Genomic DNA, 23,150 nt, shown 5'->3' with positions numbered 1-23,150 from the left:
TTCGTACATTGGTAGTAGCTTCTCCTATAAAATCTTGACATACAGTGTCTGTGCGTGCTTTTATTTGTGTAAATGACACTATATCTGTCTATCTGTCTGATTGCGTGCATCTGTGAGCGAGTGCCTTCGAGTGTGCGTCTCTGAGTGTGAATGTGTACGTCTGTGTGTGTGTATCTGTAAGTTCTTTTGTCTTTCAGCTTGTACATTTGTGAGCGAGTGTCTGTGAGTTTGTAAGTGTATCCATGAATGTGGTGTGCGTGTGTTACACTGATGATTTGTGTGTATTTACACATATAAGTGTACCTGAGCAGTTGTTTATCTGCAGGTATGCAGCGTATTTGCATCTGTGAGCATGTGTACCTGTGGGCACGTGTGTCTGTGACATGTAAACGTGTGTTGGAGTGTGTGCGTGCATGTGTATGTGTGCTGTACCCTGTGAATGCCTCAGGGCACATTCTGGGTGTACGTAAGTTCCTGGTCTGTATCTGTCTGTGAGTGTGAACGTTTGTGACCATGATTGATGTTGTTTCATGGCTTTTCACGGCTTCCCGAGGCCTGTGGGAATCTACAGCACAGGAGGCATTTTACATACATTGCCTGTGAATTTGAGTGTGGTGTGTATTTATAAGCAGGGTTGTATGACTGTGTAGGTATGTGTGTGCATATCTTTGAATTGAGCATGTGAGGTCGGTGTGTATGCTGTGAGATTATGTCAGTGTGCAGCTCTTCTCTGTGGGCAGAAGTATCTGACGTGTGTAAAATTGTGAGGAACATGGGCAGGATGGAAGGTCACAATCTTTTGCCCAGGGAAAGAGCCCAAAAGCAAGAAGGCAGAGTCGTTAGGGAAAGATTTAAAGGGGACCCGAGGGTCAACTTCTCCAGGCAGAGGATGGTGTCTGTACGGAACGAGCTGCCAGAGGATGTGGTAATGGTGAGTACAATCAACACACATCAAAGTTGCTGGTGAACGCAGCAGGCCAGGCAGCATCTATAGGAAGAGGTGCAGTCGACGTTTCGGGCCGAGACCCTTCGTCAGGACTAATTGAAAGAAGAGCTAGTAAGAGATTTGAAAGTGGGAGGGGGAGGGGGAGATCCAAAATGATAGGAGAAGACAGGAGGGGGAGGAATGGAGCCAAGAGCTGGACAGTAGATTGGCAAAAGGGATATGAGAGGACCATGGGACAGGAGGCCTAGGGAGAAAGATGGGCGGGGGGGTGACCCAGAGGATGGGCAGGAGGTATATTCAGAGGGACAGAGGGAGAAAAAGGAGAGTGAGAGATAGAATGTGTGCATAAAAAGGAGTAACAGCTGGGGTACGAGGGGGAGGTGGGGCCTAGCGGAAGTTAGAGAAGTCAATGTTCATGCCATCAGGTTGGAGGCTACCCAGACGGAATATAAGGTGTTGTTCCTCCAACCTGAGTGTGGCTGCATCTTTACAGTAGAGGAGGCCGTGGATAGACATGTCAGAATGGGTATGGGATGTGGAATTAAAATGTGTGGCCACTGGGAGATCCTGCTTTCTCTGGCGGACAGAGCATAGGTGTTCAGCAAAGCGGTCTCCCAGTCTGCGTCGGGTCTCGCCAATATATAAAAGGCCACATTGGGAGCACCAGACACAGTATATCACCCCAGCCGACTCACCGGTGAAGTGTCGCCTCACCTGGAAGGACAGTCTGGGGCCCTGAATGGTGGTGAAGGTGGAAGTGTAAGGGCATGTGTAGCACTTGTTCTGCTTACAAGGATAAGTGCCGGGAGGGAGATCGGTGGGGAGGGATGGGGGAAACGAATGGACAAAGGAGTCGCGTAGGAAGCAATCCCTGTGGAAAGCAGAGAAAGGGGGGAGGGAAAGATGTGCTTAGTGGTGGGATCCCATTGGAGGTGGCGGAAGTTACGGAGAATAATATGTTGGACCCCGAGGCTAGTGGGGTGGTAGATGAGGACCAGGGGAACCCTATTCCTAGTGGGGTGGCGGGAGGATGGAGTGAGAGCAGATGTACGTGAAATGGGAGAGCTGCGTTTGAGAGCAGAGTTGATGGTGGAGGAAGGGAAGCCCCTTTCTTTAAAAAAGGAAGACATCTCCTTCGTCCTGGAATGAAAAGCATCATCCTGAGAGCAGATGCGGCAGAGACGGAGGAATTGCGAGAAGGGGATGGCATTTTTGCAAGAGACAGGGTGAGAAGAGGAATAGTCCAGATAGCTGTGAGAGTCAGTAGGCTTATAATAGACATCAGTGGATAAGCTGTCTCCAGAGACAGAGACAGAAAGATCTGAAAAGGGGAGGGAGGTGTCAGAAGTGGACCAGGTAAACTTGAGGGCAACCTTATAGTTCCCACACCCCGCACTTCCCGTTTCTACCTCCTACCCAAGATCCACAAACCAGCCTGTCCTGGTAGACCCATTGTCTCAGCTTGCTCCTGCCCCACCGAACTCATTTCTGCATACCTCGACACTGTCTTATCCCCCCTTGTTCAATCCCTTCCTACATATGTTTGTGACACTTCCCATGTTCTGAAACTTTTCAATGATTTTAAGTTCCCTGGCCCCCACCGCTTTATTTTCACCATGGATGTCCAGTCCCTATATACTTCCATCCCCCACCAGGAAGGTCTCAAAGCTCTCCGCTTCTTTTTGGATTCCAAACCTAACCAGTTCCCCTCTACCACCACTCTGTTCCGTCTAGCGGAATTAGTCCTTACTCTTAATAATTTCTCCTTTGACTCCTCCCACTTCCTCCAAAAACTAAAGGTTCCTCCATGGGCACCCGTATGGGTCCCAGCTATGCCTGCCTTTTTGTTGGCTTTGTGGAACAATCCATGTTCCAAACCTATACTGGTATCTGTCCCCCACTTTTCCTTCGCTACATCGACGACGGCATTGGTGCTGCTTCCTGCACACATGCTGAGCTCATTGACTTCATTAACTTTGCCTTCAACTTTCACCCTGCCCTCAAGTTTACCTGGTCCATGGTCATGGTGATATACTGTGTCCGGTGCTCCCGATGCAGCCTTCTATATATTGGCGAGACCCGACGCAGACTGGGAGACCGTTTCGCTGAACGCCTATGCTCTGTCCCCAGAGAAAGCAGGATCTCCCAGTGGCCACACATTTTAATTCCACGTCCCATTCCCATTCTGATATGTCTATCCACGGCCTCCTCTACTGTAAAGATGAAGCCACACTCAGGTTGGAGGAACAACACCTTATATTCCGTCTGGGTAACCTCCAACCTGATGACATGAACATCGACTTCTCTAACTTCCACTAATGCCCCACCTCCCCCTCGTACCCCATCCATTATTTATTTTTATACACACATTCTTTTTCTCTCTCCCTCTCCTTTTTCTCCCTCTGTCCCTCTCACTATACCCCTTGCCCATCCTCTGGGTTTCCCCCCCCCTTTCTTTCTCCCTGGGCGTCCTGTCCCATGATCCTCTCATATCCCCTTTGCCAATCACCTGTCCAGCTCTTGGCTCCACCCCTCCCCCTCCTGTCTTCTCCCATCATTTTGGATCTCCCCCTCCCCCTCCCACTCCCACTTTCAGATCTCTTACTAACTCTTCCTTCAGTTAGTCCTGACAAAGAGTCTCGGCCCAAAACGTTGACTGTACCTCTTCCTAGAGATGCTGCCTGGCCTGCTGTGTTCACCAGTAACTTTGATGTGTGTTGCTTGAATTTCCAGCATCTGCAGATTTCCTCGTGTTTATGGTGAGTACAATGATGACATTTAAGATAATTTTGGACAGACACATAGAATGATTTAGAGGAAGATGGGCCAAATGTGAGCAAGTGGGACGAATTCAGTTCAGCAACTTGGTCAGCATGGACCATTTGGGCCAATGGGCCTGATTCTGTGGTGAACGACTCTATGGTCTCCATGAGTGCAAGTTGTTTCTGTGGGTATACATTGCTGTGAGTGTCTGTGTGAGCTACTGAGTTTGCACAATTGTACGTCTGTATCGGAGTGGCTCTGTGACAGTGAGCACGTACATATGTTGTCTCTTCACTCACCATGAACGCACTCTGTCTAAGTACACCCTTGTGTCTGTAAGAGTGTAGCTTTGTGTGCCGTGCTCATAGTTATCTGTGATGTGTGTGTGTGTTTGTCTGTGTGTGTGTCTCAGGGAGTGTGCCTGTGAATATTTGGCTCTGAGTGTTTGGGTGTGTGTATGTGTGTGAGGAAGGAGTAGTTAATAATTTCATAGAATGGTCACAGTTTGAACGAATTCATTTTAATTCAATGCCATCTGGAATTTGTGTTCAGCCTTTAATGAGAGGTTTAGGTAATGACTGAGGGAGACGGAAAAATTAAATCAAATGTTTTTCAAGTGGATAAACAAAAGCAGCATCTGAAATATCTTAAGTTCTCAGCAAATCTACATGCTACTGAGAAATAAACAATCCAAGGCAAAAGTAATCAATCTGTGGTTAATTGAGAAGGTTAAGTTTGATATTAGTTTGAGCAGAATCTTGTAAAGTTGCCGAGAATGAGTCTGGGACAGAGAGCTTAAGGGTTAAGTGATCACAAAATGCAAGAGAGTGACAAGTAACATTAAATAACAGGATTTTCAGCTTCCACAACTGTGTAAAAATAAATCGCTCTACAGGAGAAAATCAGAAACTGTTTGTGTACAGTACAGAAGGCTATGTAAAGGGTATAAAACGTAATAATATCAGATAATATATAGTGGTAAAAGGGAGTCCCTACATATTGCAGGGGTTCGTGTTCCTGAGACTATCTGTGAGCTGATTTTTCTGTGTCAGAGATGTTCGTTCATCTTCTACGGTGTCTCTGTACGTACACCTGCTATGAATCACCCTAACACGACCCATTATTAAACTAAGGGAATATATATTGTATCCAGCCATTAATGAATGCTAGGAAACATTCTAGACATCTGCTTTAAGAATATTCAGGAGAATTTACATAAAGTCCAATATCCATAATTCCAGCTGTCCATAATCTGGGAAAATGAAGTGGACTGAAACCGACTGGACGTAGCAGAATGTGTCCCAGGGATGGTTGCTCAGGAACTGCAATCCAAATATGTTGGATGGTAGGAGAGGCACCACACCTCTATTCAAGAAGGCATTGAGTGAGGAGATGGGTGGCGACAGGCACTGAGCCTGGTAGGAGTGGTTAGGCAAGAGAACCTGCTGATGCTGGAAATCCAAAGCAACACACACAAGATGCTGGAGGAACTCAGCAGGCCAGGCAGCATCCATGGAAAAGAGTACAGTCGACGTTTTGGGCCAAGACCCTTCAGGATAGTCCTGATGAAGGGTCTTGGCTGGAAACGTTGACCGTACTCTTTTGCTGTGGTGGCTGTGGTGGCTGTGAGAGTCGACTGGAATTAGAATTGGTTTATTATTGTCACATGCACTGAGATATAGTGAAAAGCTAGTGTGTGTACTGATCACATGGATAAGATCATTACGAGGTCAAATAACAACAATGCAGAACAAAGTGTAACATAAAGAGCTAGCAGCTACAGACACTGTCGGTAAAACTGTCTGAGATTGTGAGTTTCCAGTCTGTTTGCTGAGAGTGTGATTGTCCGCGAGTGTGAGATTCAGGAGCATGGTATTCCACTCAGAGTGCCGGTCCGTCTCTGCAATCTCTGCAGGAGGTGCATTGGCATTCACTTTATGCACTGGCAGCTGTCTGTGTGGAAGTTTGGTCTGTGTATCAGGATGTCTTGTGTTGCGTGCTTGCTTGTGCCTGGTTCTGTCGATGTCCACACCACACTGCGTCACTATAGAGACTGAGAGACCTTACCTCGTACATCAGGTAGATCTCTGCTGCATCCTGTAGAAAAATACTTCTTTCTTCTTCGTGCTTTGTCCAAGTTGAATCTGCAATCAAACAACATTCACAATGTTCATTAATTTGTTTTTGTGATCCAGTACAGACACTGGATAGCATCCCCTTGTGTTGTGAGGGCTACTCCAGTCTCGTGACGAAGGACGGTCCGACACACCTGCGAATGCTGAGCCCATCAGAATGAACGAGGAGGCTGTGTGTTTGCTACCATTGTAACTGGCCAGAACTGAGCAGGCAGTTTCTGTGTGAGATGATGAAAGGCCTTGCTGTGAGTCACAGACGAACACAAAGGAAACAAGCACCTAAGCAATGTGAAGCCAGCGGGAAAGAACTGGTATTGTACACATGGAGCTAGGTGTGCAGGACAAAGAACGTAGATAGATAGATCATTGAGACTATTCACACTAAGTCAAGTGTCTACTGAACCCTCAAACACAAACACACCGCACCAGCCAAATGTGCACACGTCTCCTCATTCTCCATTTGCTCTAGTGAAGAGTCCTGATAAACCCAAGGCACCAAGAGCCAGTTGTCCTGTAACTGCCCGTACCTTTCTGTTTGTATTTGCTCCAGTTAACATGCGCCAAGCCCCTCACTAATAGACATGAAAGGAAAGCTCCTCACCATGCTGATACTGGTTGGGGGCGGCTCACACTGAACCTTGTGGATCAGCGCAGTTAGTGGGGAAAAAAATCTCACACACATTAACAACCCCAGGTCAGTCAGCTGGCAAACCTCTGCCCTACATCTGTCAGTGATTAGTAATTAATGTAAGTGAATAAATAGGCTCAGTAATTTCAATTAGTGAATAAATACGACCTGTAGAGTGTTCGTACACCAGCATTGGTGCTATCATCAGAGCTATTAATGGAAGGCCATAAGACATACAGACATATGAGTCCATCCATGGCCCATCAAGTCTGCCATTCCAACATGACTGATTCCTCAGAAACTGATCAGAAAGCTGAGCCTACTGGGCCTGAACACCTCCCTCTGCAGCTGGATCCTAGACTTCCTGACTGGGAGACCCTAGTCAGTCCGGATTGGAAGCAGCATGTCCAACACCATCACACTGAGCACGGGCCCCCCCAGGGCTGTGTGCTCAGTCCACTGCTGTTCACTCTCCTGACCCACAACTGTACTGCAACACACAGCTTGAACTACATCATCAAGTTCGCCGATGACACGACCGTGGTGGGTCTCATCGGCAAGAACGATGAGTCAGCATACAGAGAGGAGGTGTAGCGTCTAATGGACTGGTGCAGAGCCAACAACCAGTCTCTGAATGTGAACAAAACAAAAGAGATGGTTGTTGACTTCAGGAGGACATGGAACAACCACTCTCCCCTGAACATCGATGACTCCTCTGTAGAGATCGTTAAGAGCACCAAATTTCTTGGTGTTCACCTGGTGGAGAATCTCACCTGGTCCCTCAACACCAGCTCCATAGCAAAGAAAGCCCAGCAGCATCTCTACTTTCTGCGAAGGCTGAGAAAAGTCCATCTCCCACCCCCCATCCTCACCACATTCTACAGAGGTTGTATTGAGAGCATCCTGAGCAGCTGCATCACTGCCTGGTTCGGAAATTGCACCATCTCGGATCACAAGACCCTGCAGCGGATAGTGAGGTCAGTTGAGAAGATCATTGGGGTCTCTCTTCCCGCGATTTGAAACATTTACACCACAAGCTGCATACACAAAACAATCAGCATTATGAAGGACCTCACACACCCCTCATACAAACTCTTCTCCCTCCTGCCATCTGGCAAAAGGCACCGACGTATTCAGGCTCTCATGACCAGACTATGTAACAGTTTCTTCCCCCAAGCCATCAGGCTCCTCAATTCCCAGAGCCTGGACTGACACCAACCTACTGCCCTCTACTGTGCCTATTGTCTTGTTTATTATTTATTGTAATGTCTGCACTGTTTTGTGCACTTTATGCTGTCCTGGGTAGGTCTGTAGTCTAGTGTAGTTTTTGTGTTGTTTTACGTAGTTCAGTGTAGTTTTTGTATTATTCACGTAACACCATGGTCCTGAAAAACTTTGTCTCATTTTTACTGTGTACTGTACCAGCAGTTATGGTCTAAATGACAATAAAAAGTGACTTGACTTGACTTGACTTAATATTCCTCTGAACCTCACTCTCCTGTCTTCTCCCCATTACCTTTGATGCCCGGACTGATCAAGAACCCATCAAGCTCTGCTTTAGATATACCAATGACTTGGCCTCCACAGCTGTCAGTAGCAATGAATTCCACAGATTCTCCACTCTTGGCTTAAAACAATTCCTACTCATTTCTGCTCTAATGGAACGTCCTTCTATGTTGAGACTGTGCTCTCTGGTCCTAGACCCTCCCACTATAGGAAACATCCTCTCCATGTCCACTCTATCTAGGCCTTTCAATATTCAATAGGTTTCAATGAGAACCCCCTCATTCTTCCAAACTCCAGCAAGTATAGGCCCAGAGCTATCAGACATTCTTCATATACTAGTGCCTGCATTCCCAGGATAATCCTTGTGAACCCTCTCCAATAGATATAAAACTGCTCACGATACTCTATGTGTGGTCTGACCAACACCTCATCATTACATCCTTGCTTTTATATTCTAGTCCTCTTGAAATGAATGCTAACATTGCATTTGCCTTCCTTACCACCGACTCATCCTGCAAGCTAGCCTTTAGAGTTTCATGCATGAGGACTTCCAAGTCCTTTTGTTCCTCTGATTTCTGAATTTTCTCCCTTTTAGAAAATAGCGTAAGCCTTATTCCTTCTACCAAAATACACAACCATACATTTCCCTACTCTATATTCCAATGGCCACTTTATTGCCTGTTCTCCTAATTGGTCTAAGTCCTTCTGCAGACTTGCTACCTCCTCAACACCATCTGCCCCTCCACTTATACTTGTATTATCAGGAAGCCTGGCCGCTTGGCCACAAAGCCATCAATTTGTCATCCAAATCATTGACATATAACATGAAAAGGAGCATTCCCAACACCGACCCCTGCGGAACATCACTAGTTGCCCGGAGCCATCAGAAAAGGCCCCCTTTATTCCCACTCATTGCCTCCTGCCAATCAACCAATCTTCCGTCCATGCTAGTATCTTTCCTATAATGCCATGGCTCTTATCTTGTCTAGCAGCCTCACGTGTGGCATCTTGTCAAAAGGCTTCTGAAAATCCAAGTGAACAACATCCACTGACTCTGCTTTGTCTATCCTGCCTGTTATTTCCTCAAAGAATTCCAACAGATTCTTTGGGCAAAATTTCCCCTTAAGGAAACCATGCTGACTTGTAGACTATTTTATCATGTGCCTCCAAGTACCCTGAAACATTATCCTTAGTAATAGACTCCAGCATCTTCCCAACCACTGAAGTCAGACTAACTGGCCTATAATTTCCTATCTTTTGCCTCCCTCCCTCCTTAAAAAATGAAGTGGTATGTGCAATTTTCCAGTCCTCAGGAACCATTCCAGAATCTATTGATTCTTGAAAGATCAATACTAATGTTGCCACAATCTGTTCAGCCAGCTCTCTCAGAACCCTGGGGCTAATCAGGGAGTCATAGAATCATAGGCAACTACAGTGTAGAACCAGGGCCTTTGACCCATCTAGTCCATGCTGAGCCATTTAAACTGCCTGCTTCCATTGACCATAGCCCTGCTACCCATGTACCTGTCCAAACTTCTCTTAAAGATTGAAGTTGAGCTCACGTGCACCACTTGCACCGGCAGCTTATTCCACACTCTCACCACCCTTTGAGTGAAGAGGTTTCCCTCATGTTCCCCTTAAACCCCACCTTTCACCCTTAAGCCATGATCTTTAGTTGCAGTCCCACCCAACCTCAGTGGAAAAAGCCTGCTTGCATTTACCCTATCTATACCTCTTATAATTTTGTATACATCTATCAGATCTCCTCTCAATCTTCTACGTTCCAAGGAATAAAGTCCTAACCTATTCAATCTTTTCTTACAACTCAGTACTGGCAACATCCTTGTAAATTTTATCTCTACCCTTTCACCTTATTTACATCTTTTCTGAAGGTAAGTGACCAAAACTGTACACAATACTCTAAATTAGGCCTCACCAATGTCTTAAGGCCAATTTATACTTGTGCGTCAAATCGACACCGTAGGTACGGCGTAGCTGCGAACCCTACACCGTACCCTATGCTGTACCCTACGCCAAACCCTACGCCGTAGCCTGATGTGCACCTCCCCAAAAACGTAACTACACGTTGCGGCAACGCAGACCGCAACAATTGTGATTGGTCCGCTTGGTAGCATTGCATTTCCCCCTACACTGCAATGCTTCCCATTGGGTGACTGAAGGGCAGGGAAGGAACTCTGGCTGCAATGCTTTCCATAAAGCTTTACAGACCTCCAAATTTATGGAGGACCCTGTGCTTGACGCCAGTTTGTAGCTAGCTGCTACAGCCTGTTGACTTCCACTGGAAGCTAAAACTCGAATGGTGATTGCCAGTCTCTGGGTATACTGTGTGTACACTGATGGAAAATAAATGGTTGGAGACAATGAACCAAATCGTCAAATCTACCTGCTGACATCTGAAAATATTTGAAATGCATTTCCTCGTCTATGTCTCTCAGTGTCCGGACAAGCACAGGAAATTCACCCTCCTTCAGTTTCAGTCGCCATTGTTCGAAGTTTGAGTTTCTTCGTGTTGAGTTTCAACACGAAGAAACTCAACACAGTGGCACAGAAACCCCACCGCCAACTAGTGTTTTGGTGGTGAATTGCAGAGCGACGCAGACACACCAACGCACAAGTATAAATGCTGACAATAGCGTAGCCCACTTGGGTAGGCTATAGCAAAAGCTAGTATGCACAAGTATAAATCAGCCTTTATACAACTTCAACATAAAATACCATCTCCTGTACTTAGCGCTTTGTTTTATGAAGGGCAATGTGCCAAAAGCTTTTACCGGTGCCACACTTTCAATGAATTATAAAACTGTTATTCCCAGATCCCGTTGCCCTACCACACTCTTGAGTGCCCTACCATTCACGGTGTAAGACCTACTCTGACTGGTCCTACTGAAGTGCAACACCTTGCACATGTTTGCATTATATTCCATCTGCCATTTTCAGCCCATTTTTCCAGCCAGTCAGATCCTGCTACAATCTCTGACAGTCTTTCTTGCTGTCTACTACACCCCCAATTTTGGTGTCATCTGCAAATTTCCTGATCCGGTTAACCACATTATCATACAGATCATTGATACAGATGACAAACAACAATGGACCCAGCACTGATCTCTGCGGCACTCCACTAGCCACAGGCTTCCAGTCAGAGAGGTAACCATCTACTACCACACTCTGACTTCTTCCACAAACCAACGTCTAATCCAATTCACTACCGAATGCCGAGAAACTGAACCTTCTTGACCAACCTTCCATGCGGGATCTTGTCAAATGCCTTAAAGTCCATCCAGACAACATTCACTGTCTTGCCTTCATCAACCTTCCTGGTAACCTCCTCAAAAAACTCTTTGTTTGGTTAGACATGACCTACCATGCACAAGGCCATGCTGACTGTCCTAATCAGTCCATGTCTATCCAAGTACTATATAAGCAGTCTCTTAGAATACCTTTCAATAACTTTCCCACAACTGACCTATATTTTCCTGGTTTATTTTTAGAGTTTATTTTAGAGTCTTTGTTCAAAAGATGGAATAACATTGACTACCCTCCAATCCTGGAGAATTATCCTCCCTAATTTGTCTCAAGATAGCAAACTCCTCCTCTATCGTAATCTGTATGGAGTCCATGACTTCACTGCATCTTTGCTTCACCTATAGACTCTATGTCCATCTCCTGAGTAAGTTACAGATGCAACAAATCCATTTAAGATCACCACTATTTCTTTTGGCCCCACACATAGATTACAATTCTGATCTTCCAGAAGATCAGTTTTGTCCCTTGCAATCTTTTCTATATATCCGTTGAATCCCTTGGGATTCTCTTTCACTTTGTCTGCTTGGGCAACCTCATGTCTTCTTTTAGCCCTCCTGATTTCTTTCTTAAGTGTTCTCTTGCATTCCTTATGTTCCATAAGTACCTCATTTGTTCTTACCTGCTAAGTACCTCCTTTTTTCCTTAACTAGATCCTCAATATCTGTTGAAAACCAAGGTTCCCCAAATCTGTTATCTCTACCTTTTATTCTGATATACAAGCTTTGTACTCTCAAAATTTTACTTTTGAAAGCCTCCCACTTACTAAGTACACCTTTGCCGGAAAACACTCTGTCCCAATCCACACTTGCCAGATCCTTTCTGGTACCAACAAAATTGGCTTTTTTCCAGTTAGAATCTTAACCCGCATCCAGACTTATATTTTTGCATACGTACTTTGAAACTAATGGCATTGATCACTAGATGCAAAGTGTTCTACACAAACTTCTGTCACTTGCTTTGTCTCATTACCTAATAGCAGATCAAGTATTGCACACTCTCTCATTGAGGCTTCTACGTACTGATGAAGGAAACTTTCCTGAACACATTTGACAAACTCTATCCCATCTAGTCCTTTCAAACTATGGGAGTCCCAGTCAATATGTGCAAAGTTAAAATCACCTGCTATGACAATCTTATTTTCTTTGCAACAGTCTGCAACCTTCCTACAAATTTGTTCCTCTAAATTCCTCAAACTGTTGGGTGGTTTGTAATGTAGCCCTAATTATGTGGTCATACATTTATTATTCCTCATAAAGCCTCACTAAACAAGCTCTCTAGTCCATCCTGACAGAGCACTACCATGACATTTTCTCTAGTAACACCACTTCTTCATCTTTAATCCCTGTTGCATCTAAAACAATGGAGCCCCAAAACACTGAGCTGCCAGTCCTGCCCCTCCTGCAACCAAGTCTCACTGATGGCTACAATATCATAATTCGATGTGTTGATCCATGCTCTGAACTTGCCTGCCATTCATACAAAACCCCTTGCATTGACAGTCTGGTCAAGATGACTAATCTATCTTCAGATCTTTCAACTTCTCAAGGATCTTCTCCTTAGTAATAGCAACTACACTCACTTCTGCCCCCTGAAACTCTTGAATTTCTAGCATACTGCTAGGGTCTTCTACAGCGAAGAATGAGGCAAAATTCTTACTTGGTTCGTCAGTCATTTCTTTGTAACTCCAAAACATAAAGCTAACCAGAAGGCAAACAAGGAATCTGAGACATAACTTGTCTAGCTTCATTTTGACTTTAAGTGAGGCACGCACATATGACGCGGTGGCGTGATGATGTATGCCATTTACATACTTTTACATACAACCCACAATGCGTTATGCACACAACAAAGAGTATTTAATCAAATAATATATTTAAAATATTACTCAAATATTACAGAAATATTAAATCCACAACACTTTTATAAACTCCAACTCAATATAGAATGCATCTTAACTTATATACTGTATATATATACACAGTATACTGAATACACACTGGTTCTCCCGCCTCACCCATCTCACAATGGGTGTGCATTGATGTCACCCTCCCAGTGATTTCATACTGTGCACCAGATTCCCCTGCACTCAATTCTTGTTGATTGTGCCCTAGTTCACACCCGTGCACAAATTTCACTCTCACACTCACTCTATAGTTTTACCATAGAACATAGAAGAGCACAACTCAGGAAAAGGCCCACAATGTCTGTGTCAGCATTTGATCCCTATCCCTCCATTCACTTGGACAGGAGAAGGTGGAATATGTAGAAACTTAACTATACAACATCCACAGCATTGTCAATTTTAAATTGTCCCATTCAGGCCTAAACATTTAATCGCCGTGGAGGATTTCTTACTCTTGTGAGATAATGTCTTTCCCGACCTGGGGGTGGGGTCATTCTGCTTGGCAGATGAGACTTGTGGCTGAGAAACAATCTCAGGTTCTGGGGTCTCCACCATGGTGGTTGTAGGAGTTGACTCTGGGACTGCAGGAAGTGGTTCTGATAGATCTGGGCACCTTTCTTCTCTAACAACGGACTCTGCTGTCCTCAACTGATTGATATGTTGTTCCCAGATAACATCAGACACAATCTCTACTGTATAGGAGAGTGATCCTTAATCTTTCTGGGTACCCACTTTTGATCAGCTCTGTAGTCCCTCGCCAGGACTGAAACATTGAACCTCCTCCGTAGTCCCTCGCGAGGACTGAAACATTGAACCTCCTTGTTTGTCTCAGCTGATGGTCCTGCACACTCCTTCTGAGATTGGGCTTGAGGAGGCCCAAGTGTGAACACAAAGGATGGCCCAGGAAGAGCAGAGCTGGTGAGCTGTTGGTTGTGGAGTCTGCTGCATTGCCATATGCAAAGAGGAAATTTGTGAGCTTCTGATCCAATGTCACTGCAGTGTGTTCTGCTGACGTTGTTCATAGTGCATTTTTAGACAAATCTTTCCGCCAAGCCATTTGTAGCTTGGTGGTACAGTCTTATTCCATTCATTTTCAGGAATGACTGAAACTGCTTCACCACTATCTGTAGACTAATATCACTGTCTAATTGTTCTGGAACACCAGTCCTCAAGAAAAGGTTTCTCAACACACCAGCAGGGTGCAAAACTGTAGAGGAGGCTATTAGGAATACTTCTGGCCACTTTGTAGCTGCATCCACTACTAAGAAATGGTCCAGCAAAATGCACACAAATCCTCTGCCAGGGCAATTCAGACCATTCCCAAGGATGGAGAGGTGCCACTCTCGGCGTCTTCTGGATGTGATGGCATCCTGAGCAGTGCATGGCAAGCTGCTCGATCTGCTGGTCCATCCCAGGCCACCAGACAAAGCTTTGAGCCAAGCATTTCATTTTGACCATGTCTAGATGATTGGCATGTAGCTCCTTCAACACTTTATCTCTCAGCTTAGATAGTACAACTCTCAATCCCCACATAAGGCAATTTCATCAAGAGCAAGTTCATCCCGGTGCTGGTAAAAATGGGGGAACTGTTTCTTTCTGCTGCACATTCCAGCCATTTTGGGAGGCCACGAAGACCTGACACTTGTAGCTGGGTGGTACGGTGCAGATGTAATATGTCATACTCCATTCACTTTCAGGAATGACTGAAACTGTTTCACCACAATCTGTGGTCCATTGTCACAGTCTCAGTGTTTTGGAAAACCACTCCTTGAGAAGAGGCTTCTTTTCTGGTTTCCCTTTGAATCATCTCTGCCATGATAGGTAGAATTGCGATTAACATTAGGGAGACCACATCAAGAGGAGTGTTCTCTTTTGTAAATTTTTCAGGTATTTCTTTTTCCGAGGGTAAATGGGATGATCCATCAGCATTTCCATAATTAGCTGCCCTTTTGAATTCGATCTTGTAATTGTGTCTTCTGAGAAACAGAGCCCATCGTGCTGCTGCTGTTAGCGGCATGCCCTTCTGCAGACTGAAAATGGAGACTAGTGGTTGGTGGTCAGTAATGGGGGTAAACTCTCTCCCATTCGGGTACCGGTTGAAATGTTTCACATTTCACACCATAAACCAGACTCAAGGCCTCTCTCCAATCTGTGCGTAATTTCTTTCTGCAGCAGTAAGGGAATGTGATGCATCCATTACTCATGTGACATGACTGCACCGATACCACAAGATGAGCTGTCACAGGCAAGCTTCACTGGATGGTATGGATCATAATGAGTGCAGTGTCTGACAGCACCATCCCTGTTATCTTCCTGAAAGCCACCTCACACTGTTCTACCCATTGCCATTTCCCCCCGATCTGTAGCGATCAGTTCAAGGGGTGGAGCACAGTAGCCAGGTTTGGCAGGAATCTGTTTTACTAATTGACAAATCCTACAAAGAACCACAACTGTGACACATCCTTTGGCCTTGGGGCATCCATCACTGCTTGAATTTTCTCAGCATACGTGTAAGTCCTTGTGCATCAATGGTGACGCCTGGTTAAAGAATTCACACATGTTGCATCATTCTCTGTCTGAGCACTTAATCTTCTAACACCATCTTGAGATTCTGGAGAAGTTCCTTGTCATCTTTACTGGTAACAATGATGTCACCCAGGTAACACTCAGTACCTGGACAGCCTTGCAGTACCTGGTGCATGGCTTTCTGTCAGAGTGTGGTACAGGTGCAGATGCTACTCCAATGATAGTGATGAAACGTTTTGTGGATGTTGATGTTGAGAAACGCTTTGGGCTCTTCTCCCACCTCCATTTGTAGGAACGCCTCAGCTGAGGTGTTTTCCTTTAGAAAGGTTTGCAAAGATATCCTCTGTCCTGGGCAGAGGGTATTGATCTGCTTTCAGTACTGCATTGATGGTGACCTTAAAATTACCACAGATCCAGACAGACCCATTCTTCTTGGCTACTGGGACCACTGGCATTGCCCATGGGCTCCACTCAACCTTGAAGGAATTCCTTCAGCCTCCATGCGATCTAACTTATTGGCTGCTTTATCATGGATAGTATAAAGAAGCAGACAGGTTTTGCAAAACTTGGTTGTGGCATTTTCATTTCACACAACTTTACCCTTGATATGTTTGAGTTTTCCAATGCCATCCTTGAAAATAGCTGTGGTATCATCCTGTACCTTTCTTAATTCACCTTCAGTTGCTTCTATTACAGGGAACTGGCATGCAAATGGTGGATGGATCTCCAATCAAGTTATAGTTGTCTTGGCCAATTACAATCCCACAATGCTGGCCCTCCTGTTTTTACCACATACAAGCCCAATGTGGCTTGTTGGTTGTTGTATTTCACTGTTACGAATGTCATTCCCACAGGAGTTCTCTCTTCTCCAGTTTAAGTTCATAGTTGGATATCTGCAGGCTTCAGTTCAGAATCTTTGAAATGCCATTCAAGCTCATTATATGGAGTGACTGAAACAGCTGAGCCAGTGTCCAATTCCATTTTAATTAAGACCATAAGACAGCAGCATAATTAGGCCATTTGGCCCATTGAGTCTGCTCCACCATTTAATCGTAGCTGTTATTTCATTCCCCCTCCTCAACCCCACTCCCTGGCATCCCCATAACCTTTGATGCTGTGTCTAATCAATCTCTGCCTAAAATACACCCAATGACCATGCCTCCACAGCTGCCTGTGGTTCCAAAGTCCACAAATTCACCACCCTCTGGCTAAAGAAATGTCTCCGCATCTTGTTTTATATGGACGCCCCTCTATCCAGAGGCTGTGCCCTCTTGTCCTAGACCCTCCCACCATGGGAAACATCCTTTCCACATCTACTCTGTCTAGGCCTTTCAACATACAAGAAATTTCAATGAGATGGCCCCTCACCCTTCTAAATTCCTGCGAGTACAGACCCAGAGCCATCAAACATCCCTCGCATGATAACTCTTTCATTCCCAGAATCATCCTTGTGAACCACCTTTGAACCCTCTCCAATGCCAGCCTATCTTTTCTTAGATGAGGAGCCCAAAACTGTTCACAATACTCAAGATGAGGCCTCACCAGTGTCTTACAAAGCCTCAGCATCACATTCCTGCTCTTGTATTTTAGACTTCTTGAAATGAATGTTAACATCGCAGTTGTCTTCCTCACCATCGACTCTACCTGCAAGTTAACCTTCAGGGTATTCTGCACAAGGGCTCCCAAGTCCATCTGCATCTCAGATTCCTGGATTTTCTCCCCGTTTAGAAAACAATTTGCACATTTATTTCTACTACCAAAGTGCATGATCATGCATTTTCCAACATTGTATTTCATTTGTCACTTTCTTGCCCATTCTCCTAATCTGTCTTAAGTCCTCCTGCAGCCTACCAGTTTCCTCAACACTACCTGCTCCTCCACCAATCTTTGTAACATTTGCAAACTTGGCAACAAAGCCATCTATCCCATGATCTATATCATTGATATATAGTGTAAAAAGAAGCTGTCTCAACACCGGCCCTTGCAGAACACCACTAGTCACTGGCAGCCAACCGGAAAAGGATCCTTGTATTCCTACTCCCTGGCTCCTACTAATCAGCCAATGCTCTAACCATACCAGTAACTTTCTATGGGTCCTTAACTTGGTAAGCAGCCTCATGTGTGACACTTTGTCAAAGGCCTTCTGAAAGTCCAAATATACAACATCCACTGTATCTCCTTTATCTATCCTACTTGTAATCTCTTCTGAGAATTCCAACAGGATTGTCAGGCAAGACTTTCTCTTAAGGAAACCATGCTGACTTTGACCTATCTTACCCTATGTCACCAAGTACTCCATAACCTCATCCTTAACACTTGACTCCAACATCTTCCCGACGACTGAGGTCAGGCTAACTGGTCTATAATTTCCTTTCTGCTGCCTTCCTCCTTTCTTAAACAGTGAAATGACATTTTAAATTTTCCAGTCCACTTGCACCATGCCAGAGTCCAGTGATTTTTGAAAGATAATTACTAATGCCTCCACAATGTCTACCGCTACCTCTATCAGAACCCTACGGTGCAGTTCATCTGGTCTGTGTGACTTATGTACCCTTAGGTCTTCCAGCTTTTTGAGCTCCTTCTCCCTTGAAATACTAACTGCACTCACTTCTCTTCCCTCACAACCTTCAACCTCTGGCACGCTGCTAGTGTCTTCCACAGTGAAGACTGATGCAAAATACTCATTTAGTTCATCTGCCGTCTCCTGTTCTTTGTCATTATTTCTCTGGCCTCATTTTTTATGGTCCTATATCCACTCTCATCTCTCTTTTATTTTTTACATACTTGAAAATGCTTTTACTATCCACTTTGATATTGTTTGCTAGCTTGCTTTCAAATTTTATCTTTTCCCTTCTAATGATTCTTTTAGTTGTTCTCTGTAGGTTTTTTAAAACTTCCCAATCCTCTACCTTCTCGTTAATTTTAGCTTTGTTGTATGCCCACTCTTTTGCTTTTACATTGGCTTCGACTTCCCTTCCGTCAGCCACGGTTGTACTATTTTGCCATTTGAGTATTTCTTTGTTTCTGGAATACATCTATCCTGCACCTTCCTCATCTTCGCTAGAAACTCACTTCATTGCTGCTCTGCTGACATCCCTGCCAGCATCCCCTTCCAATTTACTTTGACCAACTCCTCTCTCATACCACTGTAATTTCCTTTACTCCACTGAAATACTGCTACGTCAGACTTTACTTTCTCCCAATCAAATTTCAAGTTGAACTCAATCATATTGTGATCACAGACTCCTAAGGGTTCCTGTACCTTCAGCTCCCTAATCACTTCCACTTCATTACATAACACCCAATCCAGTATAGCTGATCCCCTAGTAGGCTCAACAACAAACTGCTCTAAAAACCATCTCATAGGCATTCAACAGACTCACTCTCTTCAGATCCATTACCAACCTGATTTTCCCAATCAACCTGCATGTTGAAATCTCCCATGACTACCATAACATTGCTCCTTTGACATGCCTTTTCTATTTCCCATTGCAAATTGTGCTTCACATCCTAGCTACTGTTTGGAGGCCTCTATATAACTGCCATCAGGGTCCTTTTACCCTTACAGTTTCTTAACTTAACCCACAAGGATTCAACATCTTCTGATCCTATGTCATACTTTTCTACTGATTTGATGTCATTCTTTGCCACAGAGTCACATCACACCCTCTGCCTACCTTCCTATCCCTCTAATACAACATGTAACCTTGGACATCCAGCTCCCAAAAACCTTCAGCCACGATTCAGTGATGGCCACAACATCATACGTGACAACCTGTAATAATGCAACAAGATCATCCACCTTATTTCTTATACTCTGTGCATTTGAGTTCTGTATTTTTTACCCTATTTGACTCTGTATCCCTAATGCACTGATACTCACTCTGCTGGCTGCAATTTTGTCCTATCATCTACCTGCCCTTCCTGTCAGTCTGATTGCATGCTGTCTTTGCTTTTTTACCATCCATCCTATCCTGAGTCCCTTCACTCTGGTTCCCACCCGTCAATTGAGTTTCTGTCTGCTATTGATAAAACTATTACAACTACTTATTTAAATGTAAGTTGTGTTACAGTTAGGAGCTGTTTTTGAATGCTTTCTTGTAAGATTCCACAAATGAAATAATCTCTCAGTGCTTCATTAATCCCAGCACTAATCTGATAGTGCTCAGACAATCTCTTCAATTCTGCCATGTGTGCTGGGTGGACTCCCCTTCCTTTTGATTCCGCTTGTGAAACCTAAAGAGTTCTGCAATCAACAATCGTTTTGGTTCTAACTGTTCCTGCATTACTTTCATGATATCAACAAAGCTCATTTCGGCTAGTTGTGGTGGAGCAGTCAAACTTCCAAGCAACCTGTATGCTTTTCCGCCCAATGCACTTTGCAAAACTGGTTTCTCATTGGCTACTCAATTTGCTTAGTATACAATATCCAGTCATATCTTGTGCAATCAAAAGTGTCTATCATTCTGACATAGCCAGCTATTTCTACTTCTTTTTAAATTTATGATTATTATAGCCTGGTACTCACTGTTTATGAGCCTGTGAATTTATTTTCTATCTTTTTTTCAACTCAACCATCTTCTCTTTTCTGAAGAAGCATGTGCTGTGCTGTCTGTTTTTTGATCAAATGTCTCATTGTCCTTTTTTAAAAACTGGTATGTTTTGCTGCTTTTCAACAAGTAGGTATTCATCTTAGGTTCATTTAAAACTTCCTCATTGCCACTGTTATGTTTTGTAACTCAAAAACATAAAACTAATTGAAAGGAAAACAAGGGGCCAAGAGATAATTTGTTTAGTTTCGATTTCTCACTTGAAGTAAAGAGGTCTGGTTGGTTTGGCCTGCAGCATTCTTTTGTTCTACTTTAAATTTTGAACGCAGCTGCTTGTATAACTTACAGGAGCCGCAAAGGAATTTTTTTCTGGCCTATGTCTTGTTTTGGGTAGCCGTTTCTTCTGCCTTTGCATAAGCAGTTTATTAGCTCTTGCGGTAATAGAGGCACGGCGTGTTTTTCAAAGAAAAAAGTGAACCGATAATTAGAATAGTGGCAAAGTTGTTATAGGCCTAACAATGCGGGACTAAGAATCGCTTTGCGGTATAGTTCACCGGCAGAGAGAGCGGAGTCTACTGACTTTAGCTCAAGAGGCTTCGGTGAGGAGGCGCAGGTGAGTAGCGGGTAAAGCTTTTGTAGTGGTTGAATAAAAGTGTCACCAAACTACAACAAATTAAATAAAGTAAGGAAGATGCAGGATGAGATGATGAGCTGTAGCTGCATGATGTGGCAGCTGGTGGGCTCCATTGTGGTTCCTGGTGACCACATCTGCAGCAAGTGTTGGCGGCTTGAGGAACTCAGGCTGAACGTTAACGACCTGGACTCTGAGCTTCAAACACTGCGGCACCTCAGGGAGGGGGAGAGTTACCTGAATTCTCTGTTTCAGGAGGTAGGCACACTCATTAGATTAGCTACCTCAAATTTGGTCTGTGGTCAGGGACAAGAGGGTGTGACTGCGAGTGAGGTGGGTAGTGGGATCCAAGAGACATGGCTGGAGGAGCCTCAGCCCTTGAGCTTGTCCAGCAGGTCTGAGATTCTTGCTCCCTGTGTGGGTGAGAGTGGGGGCAGTAGGAAGAAACCTAACTGTAGCACCACAGTTCAGGGAGCCATTCAAGAGGGAGGAGAGAAGAGAAATGTAGTGATAATTGGGGATAGTACAGTCAGGGGAATGGACAAGAGTTCTCTGTTGCGAGGACAGAGCTGTGTTACTGCCTGGTGCCTGGATTTGGGACATCTTATCTGACCTGGAGAGGAATTTGCAGTGGGAGGGGAAAGATCCAGTTGTCGTGGTCCATGTGGGTACCAATGATGTAGGTAGAATGAGGAAAGAGGTACTGCTGAGGGAATTTGAGCAGCTAGAGGCTAAATTAAAAAGTAGAACCAAAAAATTGGTAATCTCTGGATTACCACCTGAGCAATGTGCAAATTGGCACAGGGTCAAGAAGATTAGAGAGTTAAATGCGTGGTTCAAGGATTGGTTGGGAGAAGTGGGTTTGAATTCATGGGAAACTGGCACCAGTATTGGGGAAGGAGGGAGTTATTCTATTGGGACGGGCTCCACCTGAACTGTGATGGGACCTGGAGCTTGGTGAATCACATAACTAGGGCTGTTGATAAGGCTTTGAACTAAATAGCAGGGGCATGGTTCAACAGATTGGAGAAGTATGAATAAAGAAAAAGAGAAAAGCGTGGATAAAGAAAAAGTAAAAGCAAAAGTTAAAAAAGATAAAAGGGTGGAGTGCAGAAAAGACCAAGTGCATAAGAGACAAAGATGACTAGATTTTAAAAGCACAATGAGTGTAAGGGTACTTTATCTGAATGCCTGTAGTATTCGAAACAAGGTCGGTGAACTTGTGGCACAAATCAATACAAAGGGGAATGATTTAGTGGCCTTTACAGAGACATGGTTGCAGGTTGGAGAGGATTGGGAATTAAATATCCAAGGATATCAGGTAATACGGAAGGATAGGCAGGAAGGTAAGGGAGGTGGGGTAGTGCTCTTAATTAAAGATGAGATTAGGGTGATAGCGAGAGATAATATAAGATCAAGGAGCAGAATGTTGAATCCATCTGGGTAGAGATTAGGAATAGTAAATGGAAAAAGTAACTGGTGGGAGTTGTCTATAAGCCACTAACTTTACAGTGGCACAGGCAATAAACTGAGAAATATCTGAGGCATGTAAGAATGGAACAGTAGTTATCGAGGGGGACTTCAACTTGCACGTAGACTGGATGAATCAAGTTGGTTGAGGCAAGCTAGAGGAGGACTTCATGGAGTGCACCCATGATAGCTTTCTTGAACAGCATGTTACTGAGCCTACAAGGGAACGTGTTATCTTGGATCGGGTCCTCTGCAATGAGACAGGTAAAATTAGTGATCTTGTAGTTAAGGATCCTCTTGGAAAGAGTGATCACAGTATGACTGAACTTCTCGTACAAATGGAGGGTGCAATACTCAATCTTAAACCAGTGTCTTATGCCTAAACAATGGAGACTACAATGGGATGAGGGAGGATTTGTCTAGTGTAGACTGGAAACACAGGCTATATGGTGGGATGGTTGAGGAACTGTAGAAGACTTTCAAAGAGATTTTTCATAGTGCTCAATAAAAGTATGTTCCAGTTAAAAACAAGGACAGTTAGGGTGGGGAAGGCGGAACCAGCCATGGATAACTAAGGAAATAAAGGAAGGCATCAAACTAAAAGATTGGGAAAACTTTAAAAAACAGCAAAATACCACTAAGTGAGCAATAAAGAAAGGGAAGATAGATTATGAAAATAAACTAGCACAAAATATAAAAATGGTTAGTAAAAGTTTTAATAATTATATAAAGCAGAAAAGGGTGGCTAAAGTGAATGTAGGTCCCTTG

General features: G+C 44.2%; 1 protein-coding gene across 1 annotated transcript in view; it reads right to left on the bottom strand.

Moving 5' to 3' along the window:
- The window catches only part of LOC134354322 (protein FAM180A), a 33,557-nt gene that overhangs the window by 5,535 nt on the left and 4,872 nt on the right, over positions 1 to 23,150 (bottom strand). Inside the window, exon 2 of the mRNA XM_063063256.1 lies at positions 5,777 to 5,853. Within this exon, the coding sequence (XP_062919326.1) occupies positions 5,777 to 5,853 (77 nt within the window). The remainder of the gene's footprint in view (positions 1 to 5,776; positions 5,854 to 23,150) is intronic.

Source organism: Mobula hypostoma, chromosome 11 (genome assembly GCF_963921235.1).
Source record: "Mobula hypostoma chromosome 11, sMobHyp1.1, whole genome shotgun sequence".
In the NCBI taxonomy this organism is placed as follows: domain Eukaryota; kingdom Metazoa; phylum Chordata; class Chondrichthyes; order Myliobatiformes; family Myliobatidae; genus Mobula; species Mobula hypostoma.
The sequence above is the reverse complement of the archived record's forward strand: the minus strand, read 5'-3'. Positions and strand labels throughout refer to the sequence as shown.